The 25,644-nt window shown below is 37.0% G+C and overlaps 1 protein-coding gene across 1 annotated transcript in view; it reads left to right on the plus strand.

The window, feature by feature from the left end:
- The window catches only part of LOC110164932 (ERC protein 2), a 149,591-nt gene that overhangs the window by 14,596 nt on the left and 109,351 nt on the right, over positions 1–25,644 (plus strand). Inside the window, exons 8-9 of the mRNA XM_055166416.1 lie at positions 12,086–12,253; positions 24,045–24,182. Coding sequence (XP_055022391.1) covers positions 12,086–12,253; positions 24,045–24,182 — 306 coding nt within the window. The remainder of the gene's footprint in view (positions 1–12,085; positions 12,254–24,044; positions 24,183–25,644) is intronic.

Raw genomic sequence — 25,644 nt, forward strand, 5'->3', positions numbered from 1 at the left:
AGTTCTAAGTGTGCGAAGAAATGAAAGGACAACTTGTCATAAGTATAATAGAAATATGAACTTTTTTCTATTACACTAAAAATGTATATATCATCTAAAATAAAATAAAATAAAATAAAAAAAAACTATGAAGGCTTGTCATAAGAGCTTATTTTGTAGCTTATTTACAATCAGTTCTCTTTTTGTGCATCAGTTGAACCTAAACATTTGTAGTTTTAGCACATTTCTGATGGATTGTCATAATATTGCCCGACATAACCTTGTAATAAAAAGTTATGTTTTTCTATCATGACCCACTGGACTGCACTGGACATTTTAAAGTTAACATTGTTTCTGGTACCCGTAGGCTCATTCAGTTTAGAAGGAATGTGGCCAGATTGTCCTGGCACACAGTAAAAACCTTTAGTCACTGATGGACTTTTGTCTCCACTCATTTCCTTTGCTGAAGTAGCATTCTTGTGCTCCTGAACGTCTCGGGTTTCCTGAATTGAAGAAGAGTACAGAAATGCATTGCTATAGTCCACATCTCTCCTTTTCGCTACTCTTCTGTGTTAGTTTTTGGTATCATGATGCTTATACTTAAAGTAAAGTATCTGAATATCATTATTTCTCCTACCATCCATCCAGTGGTGGAAGAAATACTATATTTTGTTGCTTAAGTAAAAGTGCAAATACCAGAGCAAAAAAATACTCAAGTAAAAGTATCACATGAACACATCTACTTAAGTAAAAGTATTAATGTACCTGTATAAAATGTACTTAAAGAGTAAAAAGTAAAAGTGTTTCATGCAGATTTTGAGATCTAATTAACCTTCAGATGAAGTGATTTTAGATTTGTGCTGAATTTTGTTCAACAGAAACAGTTGAATCAATCTTTGAATCAATCAATAATTTTTCCTATCTGTTTATTTGTTTATTTGTTGTTATATTTTTGTTTGCTCAAATTATGAAATTGTTAAAAATAAACCCTCTGCCTTTTCAGCAGGTCTCACATAATAATAAAAAAATTTCTTCTACTTTTCAGTCCTGTTCAAAAATGTACTGGAGTAGAAAGTACAGATATCTGCTGTCAAATGTAGTGAAGTAAAAGTAAAAAGTATCCACTTTAAGTACAAATACCCAAAATGTATACTTAAGTACAGTGCTTTAATACTTTTACTTATACTTTACTTTTACGTATATTCCACCACTGCATCCATCCAATCAAGTTTCATTTTTAACTGCTGACAGTACTTGATCATTGCAGCCCTCCTTTTCAGGACTACTTCTCCGGCCCACTCATTTCACAGTGTTTGCAAAATGGTATAGTTCAGAAGCAGTCAAGTGTCTGTTAAGTGAAATGAGAAAATAGATCTGTGTTTGTTTCTCAAATCTTGGGAATTTCTTTAAAAAAATGTGTAAAATAAGTGCTGTGTCAGACTGTGTGCTGTTCGAGGCGTGCATGTCCGGCCTCTTGATTGGGACAATGCAGAGCAGTAACTAGAGCCCAGAGGTTCAGGTGACATATCAGAGCTTCCTGCATATTTAATGAGCCAGCAGAGAAGGCAAAGGACACAGGCTGGTTGGGTAAGCACATGACCCTGTGTCAGCTTTGTTAAAACATTTAAGTCCTGTTTATGCATTTTGTCTGCTTAGTTGTACTGTTTCTGATCTAATCAGAGATGTAAAATGCTAATGCTGATTACTCAGTTGTGTGTTGTTTTTACTCATAATATCAGTGTACAAATATGTATTATATTCAGATTTTTACATGCAAATCTAAACAGATCTGGTCATCAAACATACAAACAGCAAATTATAAGTCTCATCTGATTTCTGATCATTATTAAATGTGCACTATGTAATTCTATTGTGGAGGATCTACTACTTACTTGTTTCCACAGAGGTGTTATTTCTTTGCCTGGAATATTCCACAGAAGGGCATAAAACATATCTCCCTTGTGTTTGTTCAATTACATGTGTTTTATAGCTGAGTACCATCAATTATTCTCATGTGCAGGCTTGCTTTTCTTTAGATTCTTTTATTTCTAATCAAGGCAAAACAGTAATATCGCTATGGAGACAAGCAGTTGGCGAACACTCCACCAGAAAAGTTACACAGTGCATCTTTAAACTGTATTTTAGACTTAGACTTAGACAAACTTTATTGAGCCACAAGGGAAATTATTTGGACACAGCAGCTCACACATCACAATGTAATATAATAACAGATAAATAATGGAATAAAGAGTGAAAATATAAATGGTAATAATAAATTCTAAATAAGTAACAAAAAAGAGCAAGAGACAGGTGTGAAATAAGACATAATTATATCAATGTAATTGTACAGTAAAAATAAAATAGAAAGATACTAATAAAATATAAAATCATAGCTTTATACAAGAGGTCATAGGAAGACAGTGCAACAATGATATGATTATTGACAGGACATAGGGTTATCTTTTACATAAGGGTGAGTTGTTTTACAGTTGTAAGGAGTATTATCTGTTACATAAAGGTGCTGAAACTGCACTTTTGAATTGAAAGTGCTTTCACCACTTTTTGCAGTATTTTAGTGTATTTCAGTTAGGGAAATAGATCGATGTAATGCGGAAGTTATCAGTTATTACCAAATAGCTTTTTAGCATTTAACGTTGTGTCATTGTGTACTTGGCCTGCTCTTGGCTTTTTCATATGTGACCTCAAATATAATCTACTTTGTCTTTCATCACCGCACTGTGCAAGGTGTCTGCCAGAAGAGCCATTCCTCAGTTTTGATTTTGTGGTTAAGTTGTAATGACTCGCGGAAGATTTAAACGACTGCAAATGAATCGTCATCCATAGTGGCGTGCGGTATGTACAGAAGAAACGCTCTGGGAAAGACTTGGTGGCAGCCGGAAGAGGGATGTGGGAGCACTGAGCTGTTTGATGAATGTTGGAGGTTATGGACTTGTCAGTGAGCGATGAGAAGCTGTGGCGTGCTCTGTCCCTGTAGGACTATTTGTGTTGATCTTTCTACATTCTCATTACTGATTAATAGTTCATAAAGGCACTGAAACGGAGAGAAGATGTGGTTGACCTGGTTACGCTCCACCTTGGACCATCCCCTACTGAGTTCCTCCTTCCTGCCTCATTCCACTCTATGCTTTTTCAAATTGTCTGTCAACTCTAATTTTCTTAACTTTCTTCTTATTTCCAATTGTAGAGCCCCAACTAATGATTATTTTAGTAGTCAACCATTCGGCAATATATTTTTCGATTAGTCGACTAGTCAAATTATAAATTCCATTTTACTTTGTAACTTTTGAGATAAAAGTTGAAATATGGTGACGGAACACTTCTTATTAGAATATTTACAAAATAAATGTATTATTGATGAAGAAATAGAAATAGTTTATTGTTTTTTTGACAGTTTGATTTAATAACCCCAATGTCTTTGTTCTAAAAAGGTCTTTTCGTAATCTTGATCAAATTACAACTGCAATTATTTTTTATAGTCGACTAGTCACGATGAGTCAATTCATCATCAGCACTATTTCCAAGTTGTCTGTAATGCTTTAAAGATTTAGGGGGAGAGTTGTCAATAAAAGTGGACTCGTCGCCATACTGTCAATAAGCATAAGTGTCCAAGCAAGAAATGCAGGCCATGACCAGATCTAGCCTCGTATGAACCTAACTAACTACGGGCCCTATTCTTGGGCCCCACAGTTTGCTCCTTAGTTCCTGGTGTGGTTTGGGATGCAGTGAGAGTTGCACAGTGGCTGGGCCCCTAAGTACAAACATGGCGCGATCCAAAATAAAGCCCATGCAAGTTCTTTGGAGGCCATGTGGAAAGAACATAAAAAGAAGTTAGAGAGGTCAGAAACTGAATGGGTTATTTAATGGTTGAGTTAAAGTCAGTCAATATATGCGCATGGACAAAACACTCATACGCTACATTCAGATTGGAATAACAGAATATGCAGTTTGGATAATCACATTTCTGTTCTATGGCAACAAAGATATTGACTGTCTTTTTATTTACATGTTTTGCATCATGAACTTTGATGATCCCTCACCTTTTTGTCACCGTGGTTGTTACTGTTTGCCTGGAATTTTCCGTGCTATTGCATTAAGCTTATTTATCTTCATGGAAAGTTTCAGGAGATCTGTGGGGAGTATGTTGTAAGTAGTTTGAGCAATAAAAAAACAATTTAACAAATGCATGATAGAGAATTTAATGCCATATTGTGAAACATTCCAAGTAGTAACATCTTAAGTGGGACAAGTAGGTGGTGGACCCTGTACTAGAAAGTATAGTACAAAGTAGTACATAGTCCATACTTTAAAATCAAAGCCGTGCCATTTGCTACCATTCATCTCCCTTCTATTATTGCTGTAAAATAGCAGGGCTCTCACATTATTTTTTTTAAAAACTGAAATATTCCAGATTTTATGCAAATATAAGCGGTGGAACGGGTCGTTTCCATATGTTCGCCAGAGCATTGTGCGGTTTGCCCGGAAACAGATCCTTTGGAAAGCGGACGTGGAGCTGGCGTGCAGCACTGGAAATGATCAGGAAAAGTAATCAAAGATGGAGCAAGTGTTAATGAGGGGGAACGCCTGCTGTGGCTCTTCCTTGATGTGTGCATGTGTCTCTTGTCTGTGGATATCTCTTGGTGTATGACTGTGTTGAACAAAGTAATGATGATTAATGAGCGCTGGAGTAGGCCGAGCAGCAGCTGTTCACAGTGAGAGAGTGTGTGCTGGTTCAGTCAGATAGCCATCCTATAGTCCAGCATTAAAGCATGACATGGTTTACACAGAACACCTTTCATTACCCTTTCCATATGTTATTTTAATTGTAGCCATTGGATTGGCAGACGCGGTGTGATCCTGATGTTGCCAACAAAGCTTTACATAACATCTCTGTTGTTTTATATTACATCTGCTTACTGTCCATACAGACTTTGTAGTGGTGTGTCCTTTATTTAATTTTCCAACTGACCGGTTTTTACTTTGGTTGTATCACCTATTGAAGTTCTGGGTCAGGTAATATCCCCTATGTAGGCCCAATCATGTGTATATAGTATGCATGGAAAGCCATAATTATAGCAGGCTTATTTGACTTTGTTCTTGTATCAATATCAACCCTCTTTGCACCTGCACCCACCACTGGCAGGACAACTGACATGTGCTCATGTGAATAATATTTACTGTAATGTGTGTGCGGCTGTCTACCCTCTGGCAATAACCTAAACACTTTCTTTTGCCTCATCATAAAACTATACAGATTCATTTACACCACTTGTTTAACATTGCACAGTACTGTAAAATACATTCAATATTAATATCTTTTAATCATTTATCATTCATTATTAGAAAAGATACGTAGTTAAAACTTAACTGAGAGTAACTAGTCACTCTAAATCTCTGACACAGTAATGTGACATTTGATAATCATAGTCTAGGTTTAGCAACATCATCATAAAGCATAATTAGGGATGCACCAATACGATACTGGTGTATCCAAGATCTTGGTTCAGACATATCCCATTGTGGTCTATAAGCAATCTACTGGTCAATGATGGCTCACAACATAAAGATCAAAGTTCACCGTATTGTCAATTTCTTCACATATACTAGACATACAAAGGAATCGAAATTACATTTCTCTCTATCCCATGTGTAGACAAGACAGGACCAACATTAAAGTGCAAGGCAGGACAACGTTTGCAAACACAACAAATAACATTGTCTCTAACTAAATAAATGAAGCTAAAAACACTAGTGCACAGTACAGTGCAGTTCAAGTCAGATCAAGTATTAGCAGCAGTAATAAAAGCAGCAGATGTATAGTGTGTATGTATAGTGCAGAGTGCAAGGCAGTGTCATATGTGGGTCTAGGGCAAATGGTAAATAGTGCAAAAGGCAAATAGTACAAGGCACCAGATTGTCTTTTTGGACTTGTATTTTTACAAAGCTGTTCTAATTACTTTGTATTATAAATAACTGTTACAAAACACATTTGGATCATTTTTTACCATATGCTGTTTGTGTTAAAAGGAAATAAATAATATTTTCAGTCTCTGCACTGGTATCATTTAATATCAGGTATCAGCAGATACTTAAAAGTATCAGCATCGGAACAGTAAAAGTGTATTTGAAAGATGAATTAGAAAAAACAAACTATCAGACATTATGAAAAGCTCGATAGATCGCAGTCATCCACAGAAGTGAAGGCTCACATGGCCCTTGTCAAAGAATACAGTAGTATTTATTTACAACTTCTAAAATTACACGCTTAATATGACGTCCAGATTTACGAACACAAACTCAAGAAACAATATAAAACCAACACTGAACATGATTTGTGTGATAATAGCTCATTTTGCTTTGTTATTCCCTTATAACTCATGAAATTGTTTATCTCTGGCCAGAGCTGAGTCTGGCTCCCTACATGATACACGAGCCAGAAAAGACAGCATTATGAAATGTGAGAAAAGGAATGTGAGGACACAGAGAGCACTCCATTTTTTTTTGTTTGTTTTGAATTTCCTTTTGTAATAAACACTCCTGAAGAAAAAGCTCCCTTATATTTCATAACTTTACACACACATGCTAAATTTAGTTTCTTACAATAATCACACAAATATCTGAAAGCTTTTGTTTAAAGGCCAAAATTTGATTGATTTGAAACATCATATTTTCAAAAACACTACCTTAATTATGTAGTGTTGAGTGAGGTTTATTTTTATATGAATAAATGAATTGAAAGAGCTTACACTGTATCTGCTTATGCTGTTTCTATGTGGATAAATAATTGGATGCAACTTAATCCTATGATCCTTTTGGTATTTGGTAGTCCTGACTGGATTAAATCACACTTTCATTAGTTATGTTTTTTTTTACTTATTGGGCCGAAGTTAAAAAATAAAATAATATGAAGTGCAGATTGTTGCTGGCACGTGAGCCCTCACACAAGGACTCATACTGGAATATTTTAGTTCAGGGGTAAATGCTGTTTTCATCCAGTCAGACAATGTAATTAGCATTTTGTGTCTGACCCCTTGTGGCCAAAGTGAATAGCATGGTTATACAATACTGAGTGCCCTCTTTTACAGTTTTTCTCCAACATTCATCAACATTTGACCGACAGTTTTGAGTTACGGCACATATTACAATGTTTTCTGATCTTTTATAATGTGGTTTCCTAATCACAAATATACCTGGAATTGTGTTTTGTTTCTTTCACACGTGTTTAACATACAAAAACTACACATTTAGGCTGAGTTCTTCTCTCAAACAGAAAAACTGTGTTCTTTGTGATGTCATATGGTAATACATGAGGTGTTCCACTGTGTTTTTAAACTCTGTACACCTTCACTAGAAATCATTTGTGTAATTCCAGTCCTGGAATTTCTGGTCTCTATTGAACTAAAGGTAACAGGAGGAGTTAACTTGAAAACTACCGCTTCATGACAAGATGGATTAGAGTTTTTGAGCTTTCAGACAAACTAATAATAATTATTCAAACATGTGTGAATGAAACAAAACACTCAACTCCAGGTCTGTTTTTAAGGAAATAACACCTTGTAACATTCTAACATGGCTTAAAGTTCACAAAAGTCAATTTTGTGTATTATATGACCTTTAAACCAACATTCTGTGATTGAAATAATATTATCAGTTTAAAGGTAGTATTACACAGACCAACACAAACCGAGGTCTAGCCCAACCACAACATGCTCTCATATTCCCATATCACAACCGGCTGTGCATCTTTAAAAGCAATAGAAGAATGCACGTTGTGATGATGTTATGGTGCAGAGCTGGAGGTCTGGAGTGCTGAAAGAGCGCCGCTCTGGGGAAAGAGCGATGTTTTTGGATGGAGCTAGAGAGATGAGGAGGAGGAAAACTGGAGAGGAAATTGAAAGAGAGCAGGGAGGTTAATCAGCCTGACTTGTTAGCTGTCTGTCACCTCAGCATGTGCTTTAGTCGATAACATGGGCACACTGACAACATCCACCACACATGTGTTGCAGCTGTAGACAGTATGAGTTTTCTAAGTTGTTATGCAATAATAATAATAATACAAATTTACAATCCATATCTTTTTAATATAGTCTTATTTTATGCACATCGTGCCCTGTTGCGAAAAGTTCTGACTAAAATGCTCTCTGACAATATTATAGGATTTACAGTATAACATTACATACATATTAACTTTAGGTATTTTATATGATTAAAATGTACTACTATTACTAATACTTATACTAATACTACTTATACTAAGAAATAGAAAATAGAGTCTATACTCAATACTGATTCCAATGATTCAGCTTACTTACATAGTACTTTTTTATGTTACCTTTTGGTCTTATATCTTTGTAATCCTTCAGATGTCCATGGGTGTATACTACTATGTGGTCTTATATTGTTCTGATACAGCTAAACATCATTTTAACACTATAAATGTTCATTTTTGTCTGGTTAATGTGACTTCTTTAGTATCAGTACTTGTTCAAATGACTACTAATCTACTTTTGATACTATTTTTACTGGTTATTGGGTGTCTGATTTTTGATACTTTAACATCCCTCGTACTAAGGAACCTTTTTGGTTGGGGGTCTGCCACACTGCTTGTCTCCATCTGGATGTGTAAACTTATTGATCACCATTTATAAATATTTTTTTTTCTTATTCAGTATATTTTAAGAATATATCTGCATAACATGGTTTGTTGTCCCCTTCTTGGTGTTCATGATGTAATCTTTTTTTCACTTTTTTTTTTTACATAGTTTCCTAGCTACTGGTGGTATTTTGGTCTGCATTTCCATAATTTGTAAGCCCCTGTTTTGGTCTTGAAATTGTGCACTGTTGCTTAAAAGAGGGTATTAGCGGGGTGTCTCGCCGCACTTTAACAGCTTAGTGGGCTCGAGCAGGTGAGACAGCGGGGATTTCCTGTCCGGCCTCCTCGCTACATTCTTGCTAAATTGTTCTTTGCTGTGTGAAGTTGGGGGTCTTTTTCTCTTGTATGCTGCAGATGTGAAGGAACCCCACAGGGCACTATAAAGATGTGCCTAGACCAATACAGACTGCATTCTAAGTGTCACTCCACTATGCCTGTTTTTGAATAATGGCTTGTGTTTTATGCAGAGGGGAGACTACAAAGACTGAGCTCAGTATTAGACTTTGGTTCACTGCCAGACCCGCAATATGAGATAAATACTTCACCATCTTACACCTGGGGGTCCTGGCCTGCTTTTAATGGACGCACTTGAGAGGACCTCTGTGTGTCTGCAGCCTGCCCAGTGCACTCTCACTTTACACATTGAGATGCACATTCATACTGACAGCAATGGTGGAAAAACTTGCTGTGTTACGGTAAAACAACCACAATTTTAGGTGTTTGTGTAATCTTGGTTAGGACAAATATCTACTTCTTCTTTCATGTTTTCTATTCCCGTTTGTGAATTTCCCTGCTTCCTTTTAAACAGTGATTTGCAATTTAATACATTTTATATTCTGTTTTTTTTTTTTTTTTTTTTTTTTAATGATCTTCCTTCCAGTTATTCACTACATTGTCAGGGCTTGGGACAGGTTCAAAGACAAAATGTGTTCAATTAGACACTTCTGCCCTACAAAGGCAGAATGCCATAGCATCATGTTTGGTCAAAGATTATTTCATGTCAATTTCTTTATTTTTGAGACCTCCTTTATCATGTGAATAAATATTGTGAAAAATATTGAGCTCAAGATTGCCCTTTGGTCCTTATTTGTCAGTTCCTTTAGTGAACAGTGCAAAGAGCAAAGGCAGTAACAGTGTGTGTTTTGTTTGTGATTTAGTTCATAAATATATTTTATTTTAAAATCCAACCTCTCACCTAATTCATTTTGTTGCTGCCTTGGCACAGGGTCGCAAGCGGCTTGGCTTTGACAGCCATACCAGCTTGTCAAAGCCTAATCTCGTCAGATCTCAGAAGCTCAGCAAGGCTGGGTCTTGTTAGTACTTGGATGGGAGACCACTGGGAAAATCAGGTGCCACAGTGGGGTACCAGTTGCAAAAACTGCCATTGTGCCCTTAGGCACGGCACTTCACGCACATTGCTTAGTATGAAAGTGGAGTGTGTGCGAGAGTGATGGTGGTCAGAAGGGCAGATGGCGCAGATTGGCAGCCTTGCTTCCGTCAGTCTGCCCCAGGGCAGCTGTGGCTATAATCATATCTTATCTGTGGATTGAATAAATAATGCTCTGTAAAGCATCTTTGTGACATTTGTCTGTGAAAAGTGCCATGTAAATAAAAACTTCCTTCCTTACTTGCTTACTTGACATATTAAATACATATGACTTTGTATTCAATTATACTTAAATTACCTTTAATGTGAAAGTATTTTGTGTATTTATTCATACTGTACATACTATACTGCAAAGTAACTTGTCTGTCAAACTGTTTAACAGTGTCATGTTGCCACGTGATCCTCATCAAAACAGACATTTTGAAGTAATTTTTCACACTCTGGCGAGTTAAGGTCTTTTGCCTTTGTGGGGCAGAGTTGTAAAGTTTTAAATTGTGGATTTTTTCCCCGTCCCTGGGTTTCAGAGTGCAGTTAGCGTGGACCTATTTGCTAAATGTGGATAAAAGTATTGCGCATTGATTTCTCTAGTTCACTCCGGTTCACTCACTTCACCATGGCAACACGAATTCAAAATCTACAGTAAGTGTTGAAGGTGTTGAGAAAGCACAGAGCCTCACAGCGAGTGGGATGGTGTGGGAGTATGAGTGTGCATGATTCAGATGAAGACATATCTTTTTAAGGCGGACTTTTGATAGAGGTTTGCCTTAATTGATCTCCATATTGCTAAATACACCCCTCCCTTGTCACTTTCAATCACTGTACTGTACTAAATTTAAAGGGCCCATATCTCTACTTTCTGATCTATGCTATAATGTTGTTTCCTCATCACAAACAGACCTGGAGTTGTGTTTTGTTTCATTCACACATGTTTAACATAAAAACCCTACATATTTAGGCTGAATTATTTTCTCAAACAGAAAACACTCTGTTCCATCTTGTGATGTCATGTGGTAATACAGTAAGTGCTCCACTGTGTTTTTAAACTCCATACACCTTCCCTAGAATAATAACAATAGGGATGAGATATGGATTATTTTAGCCGTGGAATTGCCATGATCTTCTGAACAAAAGGTAAATGATTGCCATTAATTTGAAAACTACCACTATGTGACATCACAAGGTGGAACAGAGCATTTTGAGCTTTGAGATGTAGACAGACTAATAATAAAGGGTTACTCAAATCTGTGTGAATGAAACAAAACACAACTCTAGGCATGTTATTGGGTAAGTAACATTATAGCATGGCTTTAAGCTCACAAGAGTCCATTTTGTGTAATGTAGGACCTTTAGTGTTGTAATCAAGATCGCACTAATTGAGACCAAGACTAGTCTGAGACCACAGAGTCCCGAGACCAGGAGATAACCAAGACCTCTGAGAATAGAGACCGAGACAAGACCAAGACTTTTAAAGGTCGTGACTGAGACAAGACCGAGACCACGGCCCATTGAGACCAAATCAAGACCAGCTTCAACATTTCCTACATGTTTTTGTATTTAACAGTTACTTTGATATGGTTAATATGCATTTAGGCTTAAAATAAGCCAAGCAAACTGTACTGCTCTTAAACACTCTGTGCCCCTTTTTTGGACCCTGACCCACAATTTGAGAACCCCTTTAATCTGACTTCCACAGGGACTTTATAGAAAATGACTTGAAAGTTAATTAAGTGTTTTTTTTTTTTCAAGTTCATAACATTTACAGTTACATTATCTTGCTCGTTTTGCAGGGATATTTAGCAGTCTTTGCATATTTACCGGACGTTATGAAATATGATCGCATTCAACGAGTGTCATACCACGAGTCCGAGACAAAACCGAGACCAAGCACCTTCAAGACCAAGACAAGAATGAGTCCGAATGTGCTTGAGTCCGAGATGAGACCAAGACTACAAAAAAGCAGTCTTATTGCCGTTCTTGAGACCAAGACCGGTCTCAAGTACTATGACACTGGGGAGGGTGGTTAGCTAAATGATTTTGTTTTGTTATAGGTTGATGCTCTGCGGGTGCGTCTGGAGGAGAAAGAGCAGTTTCTGACCAAAAAGACAAAACAGTTGCAGGATCTGTCTGATGAGAAGAGCACGCTGACCGGAGAGATACGGGACCTAAAGGACATGCTGGAGGTCAAGGAGAGGAAGGTCAATGTCCTGCAAAAGAAGGTATAAGAACACAGCCTGGGACCATTCAGCAGTTTGAATTTCACATCATTACACTGTCTCCACAACAAAACAAAGCCCAGTAAAGCCACAGGATTATGGCAGTGGGCTGAGAGTAATTTTCCCGTATAAAAAACATCTGACATTTGTTGTAAATTATTGGCTAACGAGCTCGATGACAAATAATAGTGTTCACAGCAGTGACATTTTGTGCGCACCTGCTTTCACACACGTGATATAAGGTCAGAATTTCAAAAGGTCAATAGGCCACCTGTATTTATGCTCTCTCTATGGAACAATAGCATGCACATGAAGTTCCCATTTCAACTTCCCCTTTTTCTTTCATATCCTCTAATGTCCTCAAAGTAGATCACTATCACCTCCCTTGCTTTCCCTTTCAATCACTGAAATGATTAGAGTATAATATGCAGTGCCAGCATTGGAGCACCGCCGTGGCACAGGTCTGCTGCTTCTAATGTCAGACAATTATTAGTGACAAGAAAAGTGGAAATTAAAGTACAATGTAGTTGCTCATTCTTGCAAAACAGTTTTTATATCTAATGTCTTTTACAATTTAGGAGATAAGAATAAGCACTAGCTTTACTAGCTCTTTGTGTCACCTCAGCTGCATACTCTGCCTATGACTATGTTTGAATGCATTGTCCCTGTCAAATACATAAATAAATAAAATAGTGACAGCATAGTTTGTTTTCTACAGGGAACACAACAAATTTCCCCCATGTCCCTCCTGTATATAGATATAATTTATAGTCTTAAAAGCATCTGGGAAACTGAATACGCTGAATACAAATTACACCGAGACATTGAGTGTACAAAGTGAAATGACAGTATATAAAGATCTGCGACAGCTGTAATTTGTAAATAAAAATGATAAATGACCAGCCAAGCTTAAACTATAAAACAGACAGCACAGCATTTCACATTTAGAAACAAAAACTAGTTTAAGAGCGAGTTTTGGACTACCTAACATTAGCTTTCATTACAAATTCTGGAAAGTCTTCTGTTTTCTTAGTAATTTCTGACCATTGTAAATTACTACATGGCACATGATCCGAAATAGCTTTTAACAGGTAAAGCTGGTTTAACTAAAATAATGAGCAAATGAAAAAAAGAAGCAGCTCAGTAGCTGTGGGCATTTTTAGCTCTTACGTATGATAACATAGAACAGTGGAGCTCTGTTGCAGCCCTCTTTCGACAAAACCATGACCAATGCATAATGATGTATTTATTTATTTGTTTCTCTTTGCCTGGTTTGAAGTGCTGTGGCTGTGGGAGGAACACATGCTGAGCTGGGCGCTCTGTGGTTTTGGCGTACATGTGTTATTCATGTTCAAACATTGTGGTCATCTTGATACATATTCATGCTTTTTAAAGGTCGGTCTGTGTCCGTGGAAGTATAGCTTACACTCTCACGTTTCTCCCCTATAGTCCGCACATACAGACACTTGAGTCTCTGTAAAGAGTGATGTCTTGTGCATAACAGTTTATTTCTAATGGTGTCTAACAGCAGTGTCTTGGGGGACCTGCACCAGGCTGCCTGCGTGCCTGCCCTGTCAGCACTCACCCGGCCTGGTTTCATCGCTGGCTCGGGCCTAATATCATCAGCACAGCTCGGGCTTCTTCTGTGTTGAAAAGCTGAATAGGAGCGAATGAGAGAGCCACAGGAGAAGAGAATAGTCTGATTAAATGTTTCCTGCCTTATGCTTCCTCTTGCAAACTGTCAATATTTTATCATTATCAGTTTCTACTTCTAACTCCTGCCTCGCCTGGCCGAGTAAACCAAAGTGTATTGAGTGTCTCTTGCTGGATATTAGTGTAAAAAATGACTGCACTTAAGAGCAGGATTACGGTGAGAGTCGTCTCCCAAAACACTCTGGGTTCTCATTTCGCTCCCTCCTCCCACATGTGCACACTTCCCCAACACAATACTGGCCCTGTTGAGTGTGATGCATATGGATAGCAAGGGGAAGTGGTACCCTCTTGATAGAAAGCTAAATATTGGTGTAGTGTTTGTTGTGAGATTTATGTTGGAGAGCACGCACTGTGTGGGTAAACAAATAGGGACTTTCTCTGGGTTTATGTGGAAGGACTCCAGATGTGATGGGTCATATATTTCTTCACTTTTAAACTGCTGCTAAAATGACTTATGTGAGGAATGTGTCTGTTTTTGGTAGTAATCTAAACACTATAGGAAATGGCTTACATATTATGCAATCATTTGGACAAGCATTCACTGTCACACTCACTGCTGGAAAATTTGAGTTACCAACTTACCTACCATAGTATCTGGGAAAGACAACTCACAGTGCTGAAATACATCTAATTAATTTCATTTAATCCACTTGTGATTGATAACAACTCTGCCACCATCCACACTACTTTGTGTATCATGTATTTCTATTGTTTGATTTATGAAACTGATATTCTGAGAGGTTGTTGGCTTAATCTTCATGGCAACCCGCAAGAGTTTCTAAGAATTTTAGAAGCAAAAATAAATCATTTCAATATCTATCTATGCTCCAAATAAGTAAACCTGAAAGTGAACTAAGCAGCAGCATTCCTTCAAAAAGGTTGATTTTATGTCACTTTCTAGATCTAGTGACAGAGGTGGGACTAAATCTTTGTTTTTCAAGTCTCAAGTCTTTGACCTGAAGTCCGAGTCAAGTCCCAAGTCAAATATAGGCAAGTCCAAGTCGAGTCTCAATCACTGTCCCGTAAGTCCAAGTCAAATCCAAGTCATCTGCTTTGAGCTTCAAGTCATTGCAATTTTGCAATTTATATGACTTTTAAGATAAATTGAATTTAAAAAATCTATATATGAATATTTATAGAGTATATAAGAGTTGCAAAAATTAATTTAGTACATTTTTCCTTTTTAAATGTCTTGCCAAGATCTTATTGTGAATCATTCTGGTCAGAATAGAAAGAATTCAGACTTAAAAGTGCTTCTCAAGTCTTCTCAAGTCACAGGCCTCAAGTCCAAGTCAAGTCCCAAGTCACTGACCTTCAAGTCCAAGTTGAGTCCTAAGTCTTTGTCCATTTTATCAAGTCAAGTCTCAAGTCCTAAAAATAGTGACTCAAGCCTGACTCGAATCCAAGTCACGACTCGCAAGTCCCCATCTCTGTCAAGTGACAATCTAATATGCAAAATATGGATTCTCATCATGTTTTGTTTTGTAAAAATGGTCCAATTTATTTTGTTACAACTCAAAGATCAGAGTCAGACAGCTCGATTCCGTAAACCAAATAAGAGAATTAATCAATCTGATATAGAAGTGTGCTGTCTCCACCAGGTCTTAAACACATGTGTGGGACTGTGCTCTTTCTTAGATGGTAACACGGTGCACATTCCCAACAGTTTGTGTGATCTTTGATAGATGTGTGATGAGGCCACCAATGGCTTTCATCCTAATAGGTTCCATCTGACCAATCAGAGTGCAGAGACAGGCCTCCAGATAAGACCGTCAGAACATGGGGGATTCCTGTAAACGGCCGTGCGCCTGTGACTGTGGCCCCCTCAGCTGCTATCAGCAATCAGCGCTAGGCTAATGGTACAAGCCTGAGGGCCACTGATTGGAGCCAGGCAAAAAATCACTCAAGACAAAACGCTCTGTTCCTCCAGCTTGACCACAGGTTGTACTACATGTATAAGCAACTCAGCGGAGATGTTGATGACAAGCTATAAGTCACGGACAACTTTTTTTTAAACCTAATCCTGTACATCACTTCTGCAGCGCCCTCCCTAAATCTCAAACTAACTGTATTTCCAGCTCGCTTTCTGTACATCAAAGCATTACCATTCCTCCTCCCCGAGCGAGAGAAAAATATTCACAGTGTTAGTGAAATAAAGTGCAATTATCCAGCTTTGATTACCGCATTCCATAGCCGAGGCAGACAGAGATAGGGGTCTGGAGACAAAAAGAGAATGGACAAGTCAACCAGCCATGCAAGTGTGCTCAAGTGAGTCTAAAAAAACTGTCTTTCACTCTGCTTAAGCGTTTATTCCATTCATTAATTTCTGTGCAGACGTGATGGCAGTTTGTTATTGTTTAATTAGTATGTATGAATGCAGAGGAGAGCCATGGTATGAATGAATATGTTGAAAAATGTGGAGAAAGGGAGGAGGGAGGGAGGATGTCTGCTCGTCATGTGCACACAGGCCTAACGTAGAATAACATTATGATAACAATCACAACTTAAATACATATATGTGCTCAGTCTCTCAACAAGAATATTATCAGGAAATGTCCGTACCATGACTGTATACTGTTATCTCATACTTTCATGTCTGAGCAGCATTTATGGGCAAATATTTCTACTTGGAGCCTATGTGTGTGGTTTCGCAAATTTCTTTTTTTGTCAGCTTGTTGCCATGGATATGTTATTGCTTTCCCTGGAATGTTGCACAGTATGGCTTTAAACTTGATTGTCTTGCTTATCTTATCTCATTTAAGTGTTTCTATTGTATAAAAATACCTCAAAAACATGCATTCTCAGATCTGACCAGTATTTTGTATTATATTGAAATGTTAAGTAAAACAACAAAGTAATCAAGAGTAAAACAACATAAACCCCCAAAAAAACTGTCTCCAGAGCACAGAAATTTTAACACTGGTTTACAGAAGAAAAGTAAGATTTTAACTTTATATGTAAACTATCTTAACTTCTCTATCTTAAGTGTTTTTATTGGATCACAAATACCTCAAAAACATGCACCCTCAAATCTGATCATTATTTTGTAATATATTTAAGAAAATTAAGTAAAACTGCATAAAATAAACCCAAAAAAACTGTTTTCAGAGCAAAGAAATATTACCATTTTACCCTTATAATGCATAGGTTTTGTGTATCCATAATGACTTATTATGCACCTACAGTATGCACATTTGTGTTTGTTTTTTATCATGATGAATACCTGGTGCTTTTTTTTGTTTTTACCGACTTTGTTATAGGAGCAGAATAAATGTTTGGGAGTCACAGACCTCTGTCCTAATCCAAGTGAGACCCATAGAAAATTCTGTCTCTTCCACTTGATCCTGGTTTTGCTTTGATGAGTGTTTCTTTCCTTGGCCTTTGAATGCTTTCTGGAGACTGTGTACATAAAATATTGAGGCATGAAGAAACCAGTATCCTGTGACTGCTCATATTTTTAAGCTGTTGTGGACTGGACAGTTGTTGATCAAAAGAGTCCACAACGTTAAGTTCCCGAGCCAGACCAGGCTTTTTTAATGACATTCAAAAAGACAGCTTAATTCTATTTTGTATTGAAAGGGGAACTGCGCACTGTAATACCACTTCTATACTACATCAGCAAAGTATCCCATTTCCTGTATATCTGGGTTTGTTTTGTTTTGTTTTTTTAATCGCCTATAGCATTGTTTCTCAGAGACTGTGTCATGACCCTCAGGTGGGTCACAAGAGATTTTTTTGGGGTCACCTTGTCACAATCTGCATGTAGGTTGAAATGTTAAGACATGTTTTGTATAATTTCTAATCTTTTTGTAATAATTTTATTGACTATTTTCATCCAATATTGCCGGTTCAATTGAATGTTGAAAATAAAATAAATAGACCACATTTAATGTCCAAATAGGCGACTTATGGATCCTTTTATTGCTGGTTCAATGACTGTTTTTCATTGTTTAAAACTTGAGTAATATTAATTGTTCAGAGAGACACGATCAACAATAAAAAATCCTCATTAATATTCAATAATGATCAAATGCACCTTTATTTTGTGATTTATGAATAATGTCTATTGACTTGGGTCGTGAAGATGTGTGACTTTTAAAATATGGGTCCCCAGAAAAAAAGTTTATGAAACACTGGCACATAGAATCAATGTTTCTTTAATGGGAAAACAGCCACAATGGACCAACTTTTCACAACATTACAACACTACATATATTATTACTACAGTATATCACTAACATTGAACTAGTTCTTAATTAATATACATTGCTTTTTTCATGATAACTCTCAACTAAATGGTCCCTAAACATAAAAATTCATGGCATTTCCATTTTGTGAAACTTTGTGAAACGTGTGGATGATTTCTGTACATTGCGCTTTGGCCCTCCCTTCCTCTCCATCTTTCTTCCACTCTCCCTCTCACACACACTTTCTTTCTTTCTTTCATTCTCTCCTGGGCACCGCGCGTTATATGAAGTCAGTGTTCTGTTGTTCCGGACGATAACCTATGAGTAATAGCAGTTCGAGCAAAAGCAGCGTGACATAAGGAAGGTCATTCGAGGTGGGGAGGGGGAGAGGTGTGAATTAGTTCTGTGTTACATTGTCTCTCTTTCATGGCCAGTTATGACTTGGCAAACTCAGGTCTTCTGGGGACTTTTTTTGGGTTGCTGTAACTTCCTCTTCAGTGGCTCATTACATCTCAGTAATTACATGAGGCTGAACTTCAACTACTGCTACTTCTATGCACAGAAAACTGACTCTCAAGCCTGATTACAAAATACAACTATTGCTATATTTTACCACATGGGGGCGCCAGCTTACACTGTATGATGCCCTAGCAGCTTTGACCGCTCATGGCTGAATATGTGGTAGACCTGAAGTTAACAGTAGGATCATAGGTGACTTTATGAAATTTGAAAGTTGAAATTTAAAAGTATTTCATTTCAGATGCTTTTTCTTCTGGCGTTGGCTACATCTGTCTAGTATTCTTGGATTTGTTTGTTGATTTGGTATTTTTCTTGGCATCTCTTCTTTATGTATCTGGAATTGGGAATGAGACAAAGAGTAGACTAGTGCTGTCATAGTACTAACATTTCAAACTTGATTTTGATACTAGCGGATAGGCTTGATATCTGATACAGATCTTGATATCACAATAATAGGAAAAAAAATGCTATAGACAAAATGTTGCCATGTGGCCTTATACTTGTTTTGATAAAGCTCAAAATCATTCTAAAACTGTTCAGGAAAAGTGATACTCGCTCAAATGAGTTTCAATACTAGTTTTATCATAAATTAGACTTAGACTTGTGGTACTTTTGATGACCTTAACACCTACTAATGCCCTCTTTGGCCTAGATTCAAACTTTCTATTTGAAAATGTGTTTATTTATTTTTTATTCTTACCCATCTTGAACAAATCTCTTCAATAATCCTGTAAATTATTGTGGGAATAAAATAAAACTTTGTACAAATGGGAACAACATGCCCCGAATTCAGTGAAAACAGACTGAAATCCCATAAAAGTCTCAAGTGTTGTATTTGGATGACAAATTGTAGTCTTTTCTGTGTTTCTGACAGTGGCCTAGATCTGTGTAGGAGGAATATTGACAGTTACTACTTATTGTTCAGTTTGTGGTTATTTTCCCTTTTCGCATATATGTTTGTTTGACATCTTGGTACCAGGGTCTTTGGGTTTTACAACAGTCCCTGTCATATTTTCAGAAGGCGATGACAAGCGTGCTGCAACAGGAATCATTTTAGAAAAGCCTGTTCCATTATTGTTTGGTATTTTTATTGGTCCACAAGAGTTTTAAAAATACAAATGATTTTATTTTTACAGCGGCCCGAGCTCCGCACGGGTGTCTTTTGTGTGCAACTTCCTTTTGGTGGCTCAGCATTTGACTTTGGAGTAAAGAGAGGTTTGTGGTAGTGCCCCAGACCAAGCTGTTTTTAGATCAAGTTTTTTTTTTTTCAAAGTAACATAGTCTAATATACTTTAGTTGTTTCCCATTAGATTAGTGCTCAACTTGTTCTAATGGTCTGAAAAGGTTTGGTTACAACCGCAGGGAATCAACAAGTCTCCCACAGGACAATAAGGCTGATTGAGCAAGAAGTGGAAATTGTGGCTTTGACAGCTATTTGTTTTACATGAATCAGAAAGTGACTACCAAAACAAAATAGTGTGATTCGTTATTCATTAGTTAAAAGCTGAACCAATTACAGTTTAAACCAGAGGTTCTTGAACTAGTGTATAGGTGGTAGAGTTTCTAAGTTTGTATTCATGAATGCACTGAAAAATCTGAAGCTCATGTAATGGCTTTTAAAATAAGAATCACAAAACATGACTGATAATCACATTAAATATGAGGAGGTAATTTGTGAAAACAGAGGAGGCTTGTAGTTTACGCTTAGTATAGTAATATTTTCAAAAACCAAATGAATTTCCTTTGGGTTAAATAAAGTATTAATATTTCATCCCTTCTTGATAAAATCCCCTATACACTATTGTCACTGATACATAAATTCAAATAATGTAAATTACAATTACTCAAAAATGTGATAGTAATAGTTTTATTTTTATATCAACCAGCCCTACTTCAGGTGTCAATTTTAAGGTCATCTGAAGGTAACTGAGTCATCAACATCATTCAGTGGTGAAGTACTTCTCATAATCTGAACAGTAAAGCAGTAAAGCATGGGGCGTGTAATGTGTTGTGCGCTGGACGTGACTAAGACGAGTGTCATGGTTTCTTTAGAGCGCATGCTGAGTCTCAGATTGACTGGGACAGACACAGAAGTTCCCTGTAGTAGGTGGTCTTGTTTGAGAGGAAGTGTTCATAGTGGGACGACATATGTGTACTATAGTTTAATGATAAAGGCCTGTGGCTGTATATGTCGTCTCTGGGATGCAGGAGTGCAGTTTAATTTAGCCCCACAGAGTGAGAGATAAAATGACTGGCTGCTGTTCTCATCATAACATCTATGCTACTGGAATGGTAGAGGCCCCTGTGCTCCCAAAAAGGCATGTGGCTATCCTGCACCTCCACCGTCCACAAAAGACATTTCTCTTCAGTCTATGTTTAGGCTTCCAAAGTTATGAAAGAATTCCTCTGCCTCTTTCCCATATCCTTGACTCATGTCACATGTTCCCATCAGCTCCTATATGATTTAAGCAACGCTTAATGTTTTTCTGCACAATTTCACTTAAAACCGTGTTACAGGGTCATTTTCACAATGAGAGGCGGTTGCATTTTGCACAGCAAGGCCAAAGCAAACTTAGGCTTGTAAAGAATGTCATCTTTTATCGAAGACCAGAGCCCACATGCTCAATTTGAACTGAAATAAAGCCCATTGGTGTTTATGAAGAACTTAAAACTCTGTGTATGTTAGAGTATCTCAAACATAGACGACACAGCTCAAGGCTGAAGCTAGATATTGATCTTGTTTGTACTGCTTTACCACAGCAGAGATAAGAATGTTATCCCACTCCTTGCTATTGTTAGTGCTAGATTACGTAATGTGTTGTTTCTTGCACTTAAATAGCCACCATAAAAGTTTGATTAAAAAATGACCTGGCATCAGAAGAAAAATATTCAGACAAATCAATATGACGTGGTCCAACAGCAGATTTCTCAGGCTCTGGAGTTAGTACCAAACACACCCACGGAAACCATAAATTGCCTGGAGTTTTATCAGACTTTGATAGTGTGAAGCCTTCCCGTCATTCCCGAAAGGCTGAGTGTTCCTATCGTCTGTGGACTGACCCACCAGAGCCTATAGCTGGTTCAGTAATGACTGCTATTAACCTATCAAGATCTGCCCAAGAGCATTCATGGGCCTTTCCCACCCCCCTGCCACTTACCCGCCTTTGCCAAAACCAAGATGGCCCCATTAAATCCTCACTTGTGCACTCCAGAGACCAGCGAACACCAAAGTCTGCAGTCTAATTGGATTCATTTGTAGAGATTTGGACATTATCTATCTGCGTACCCATGACTGGTATGTGGCCCGTTCCCCCAATGGGCATTTTTACCCCGTCACACTTTCAATTACACTTTGGTTTTTTGATGACCCAAAGTGCTTGCTAGTTTGCCATTATTGGATTCTCATGTTCACAAAATAATGGATTCTTTCAGTGGTTGTGTGTCTTGCTTTGTACAACATATGCCCTGATCTTGAAAAAACTCCACTTTGGGTCAAATGTGGTATTAATGCTTTGCAGAAGTCATGAATGGCGCTTTGTCTGTCCTTAAAAAAAGAAGTCAAAAATGAAAATGGAAACATACACAAGTCGAGCATTTACTTTAAAACTGACCTACTTTTCCAACCAGAGAAAAGAATTATCGCTACACTAAAATGATTGTGTTCAAATTGTTGATATGCCACAAGCAAGTGTCAAGCCTCCAGATGTTCTCATGCTTTGAAATGCAGTCAGAGGCCTGGGGGACGTCTTTGGCACACTGTCCCACCTCAGCTGCATCTGCTAGTGTTTTGTCTGGTGAAGCTTGCAGTGTGTTGTGTACAGGGCTTAGTGTGTGTCCATCTGATAAAGCTATGTGAACTGAACTCTACCACCACAATTGCAACACTAGGCTAGCCACAGAAAGATTTACACTTGTTTTTTAACTAACAATTTACCCAAATTTTCTAAAATACAAAAATGTAGACAAAATCCTGGACAAAATAGGGCAAGTTCCATGATTTTCAAATTTAATATTTTATTTACATGATTGATATTTTCATTTCTTAAAATTTTATTTGTTCTTCTCATGAAAAATACACAGTAGTACAATGAATAACAACACATAATGCACTTGTACATTTACCTGATTAGAAAGAAGAAATATGAAGAAAAATATCATACTAGTATATTAGTCTGCCCCTTTATTTGCATCTAAAAGAAATTATTTGACGGTCTTGCAATTTTCCCATACTTTCATTGTGTGATCCATAATTCGTAATATGTATTTGACATTTATCAATCATCCAGACTTTCCACTTGGTATTGTTTAAAATACCCAACTTAAAAAACTTAAAAATGTCCATCATAATTATAAGGCCATCTTGCATTTTATTGCAACACTCAAAAAGTTGTTGAGGTCAGCTCAACATCAGGCTGATCCATTTTACAGATGCATCATCAAATCTGTTTTAAGACGTTGATCCAACAATAAAGCAGTCTATTCCTACAATAAAATAGATATTTGATGTACATTTATATTTCTTAAAGGAGCACTATGTAACTTTTCTGCCTGATTTTTTGTTTCCTGTGGAGATGACATTACTTTACCTGGATTGTTACACAGTGTTTCCCATAAATATTGATAAGAATATGGTGATACAAATTATCTTTATTCAGATAATTTAATCTCATTTAATTTGTGGAGAATAAATGTCACTTTGCCTATACTTAATCTTTAAGCAGTAATTTATGACCAGTGTTATTTCTTTTCTAAATTTATGATAATACAATGAGCAGCGAAGTCTAATCATGTTATGCTAATTAAAAGTCCTGTTTATTTTAGACTAATGCGGGGGCCACCATATTCTGCAGAATTCATGGGAAACACTGCACAATATATCTATCTCTATGGAGATAATTGGGTGAAGACACTGGCCAATGTTACTAGCAGACTGACAGACACAAGTTACATACAATGTTGTCAAATACTAGAGATAATTTTCCCCAAAATTATCAAATTTAAATTTTGAAAATACAACTTTTACTAAATTGTGTGAGTCTAGTGGAGTCACATTTTTGCAGTGCCCTCTTTGGTCTAAAGTGTTCAAACAAACCTTTATGCAGATATTTGTCCTGCATATTAGGCTGTTGGTTGAGCCGAACAAAATATTAGTCTATGCTGGAGATGTAAGGCCGATAGCTGATATGCTAAAAAGGGCAAATATTGACCAATCTCTACCAATGATGAATGAAGGGTCTATCAAATTGAAAAACAAAAAAATCTTGTTACCTTTAAACAACTCACATGAATCACATTGTCAACATTCAGCTTCTATTTTATGTTGTACGTACAATAACCCACCTCTCCACTTGTTTTGTTTCTGTCTTGCTTTCTAGATCGAAAACCTGTTGGAACAATTGAGGGATAAAGACAAACAGCTGGCTGGGTTAAGGGAAAGAGTCCAAGGCCTTCAAACTGACTCGAGTAACACCGACACAGCCTTGGCCACACTGGAGGAGGCCCTATCAGAAAAGGTACGTCTCACTCTGGGAAAAGGGGGTGTTACAGGAAGTTGGTCAAAGGTATGCCTGATTAAAGTGCATGCTTTGTTATGACTCAGCGTCCCTATTTGCTGACATCATTCTGCGATTTATAGACACTGGACCACACGAGACGAGCCGCGCCATGCAGGCAGAGACAGGGGAGAGAAAGAGCTGTAGTTTACACAGACGCAGTGTTAGTCCGTGTCTGTAACTCTACTGGACACAGGGAGGAGATGATCTATGGGATGAGTGGAGGATAGGAATATAAGGGAATGTAATGGTCCGAGGAGGCATGTTTAGATGGAAGCGTCAAGAGGTCATGGAATGCAAAGAGGGCTATGAATAAAAATGGTACTAAGTAAGAAATGTACAATGGAAAAAAACAAAGAATGAGTGTTCAACATTGTTGCAACTGTGCAGTCTTATGTTACTGAAAAGTCGAACTTGGCTTAGTACTCAATAATAGTTTAGATAATATTATGTTATATTGTTATATGTTATGTTATATTATGGTAGTACAAAAAGATGAACATAATTATACATTTTTAGATGAAAAAATGCAATTTTTTACACACAATGATGTAGTTTCTATAATATTACCAGTGGCGAAACATAAAGTAAAAGTATATATTTTAGGTAGATGTACTTTAATTGAGTACTTTTGAAAGTGGATACTTTTTACTTTTACTTCACTGCATTTGAGAGGAGGTATCTGTACTTTCTACTCCACTACACTTTTCAACAGGGTTGAAAAGTAAAAGTATTTTTATGATAGTCTGAGACCTGCTGAAAAGGCTGTTATTTTGAACACATTCATAGCCGGAGCAAAGAAAGACAGCTGGAAAAAAGATCAATACAATTGTTTCTGGTGAACAAAATTCAGCACAAATCGTTATCAAAATCACTACATTTGAAGCTTTATTAGATCTCAAAATCTGCATCAAGTACTTTTTTAAGTCATTTTCAAGTATGAGTATTTCAAAATAACTTTGGGTTTTGATACTACTAATACATACTTCTGAGACTATAATCCCTGTAGTGATGGTACTCAAAAGTTGCAACAGTAGCCCGGATTGAAGGCAGTTGCCCAGTATTCCTGTTTTAATAAGTTTAGTGGATACGTTTTGATATTTAGATTTCAATTTGTTATTTTTACTCATTGATTGGCACTTTGAAAGCTGTTACATGATGTGAAAAGTTGGCTTCCACTAAGTTTTTGTTTGCCTTTTTTTAAAAATCTGATCTTCATGGTTGTTCCCCTCTACTGTACAAGCATGCCATTTCCTATAAATAGTAGATTTTATTTGATCTCTTCAACTATTAAGTAAAATGAAGTTATACAGTTTTAATTTTCATGCCTAATCTTCAATAACAGAAAGGCTTCAGTACTTATTCTTGATAGGGCACATTTAATTTCTAATTTGAGGCAGGTTTAACATTATAATATGGACTC

The sequence above is a fragment of the Boleophthalmus pectinirostris genome, unplaced genomic scaffold, assembly GCF_026225935.1.
Source record: "Boleophthalmus pectinirostris isolate CB_2022bp ecotype Guang Dong unplaced genomic scaffold, ASM2622593v1 HiC_scaffold_8, whole genome shotgun sequence".
Taxonomy (NCBI): domain Eukaryota; kingdom Metazoa; phylum Chordata; class Actinopteri; order Gobiiformes; family Gobiidae; genus Boleophthalmus; species Boleophthalmus pectinirostris.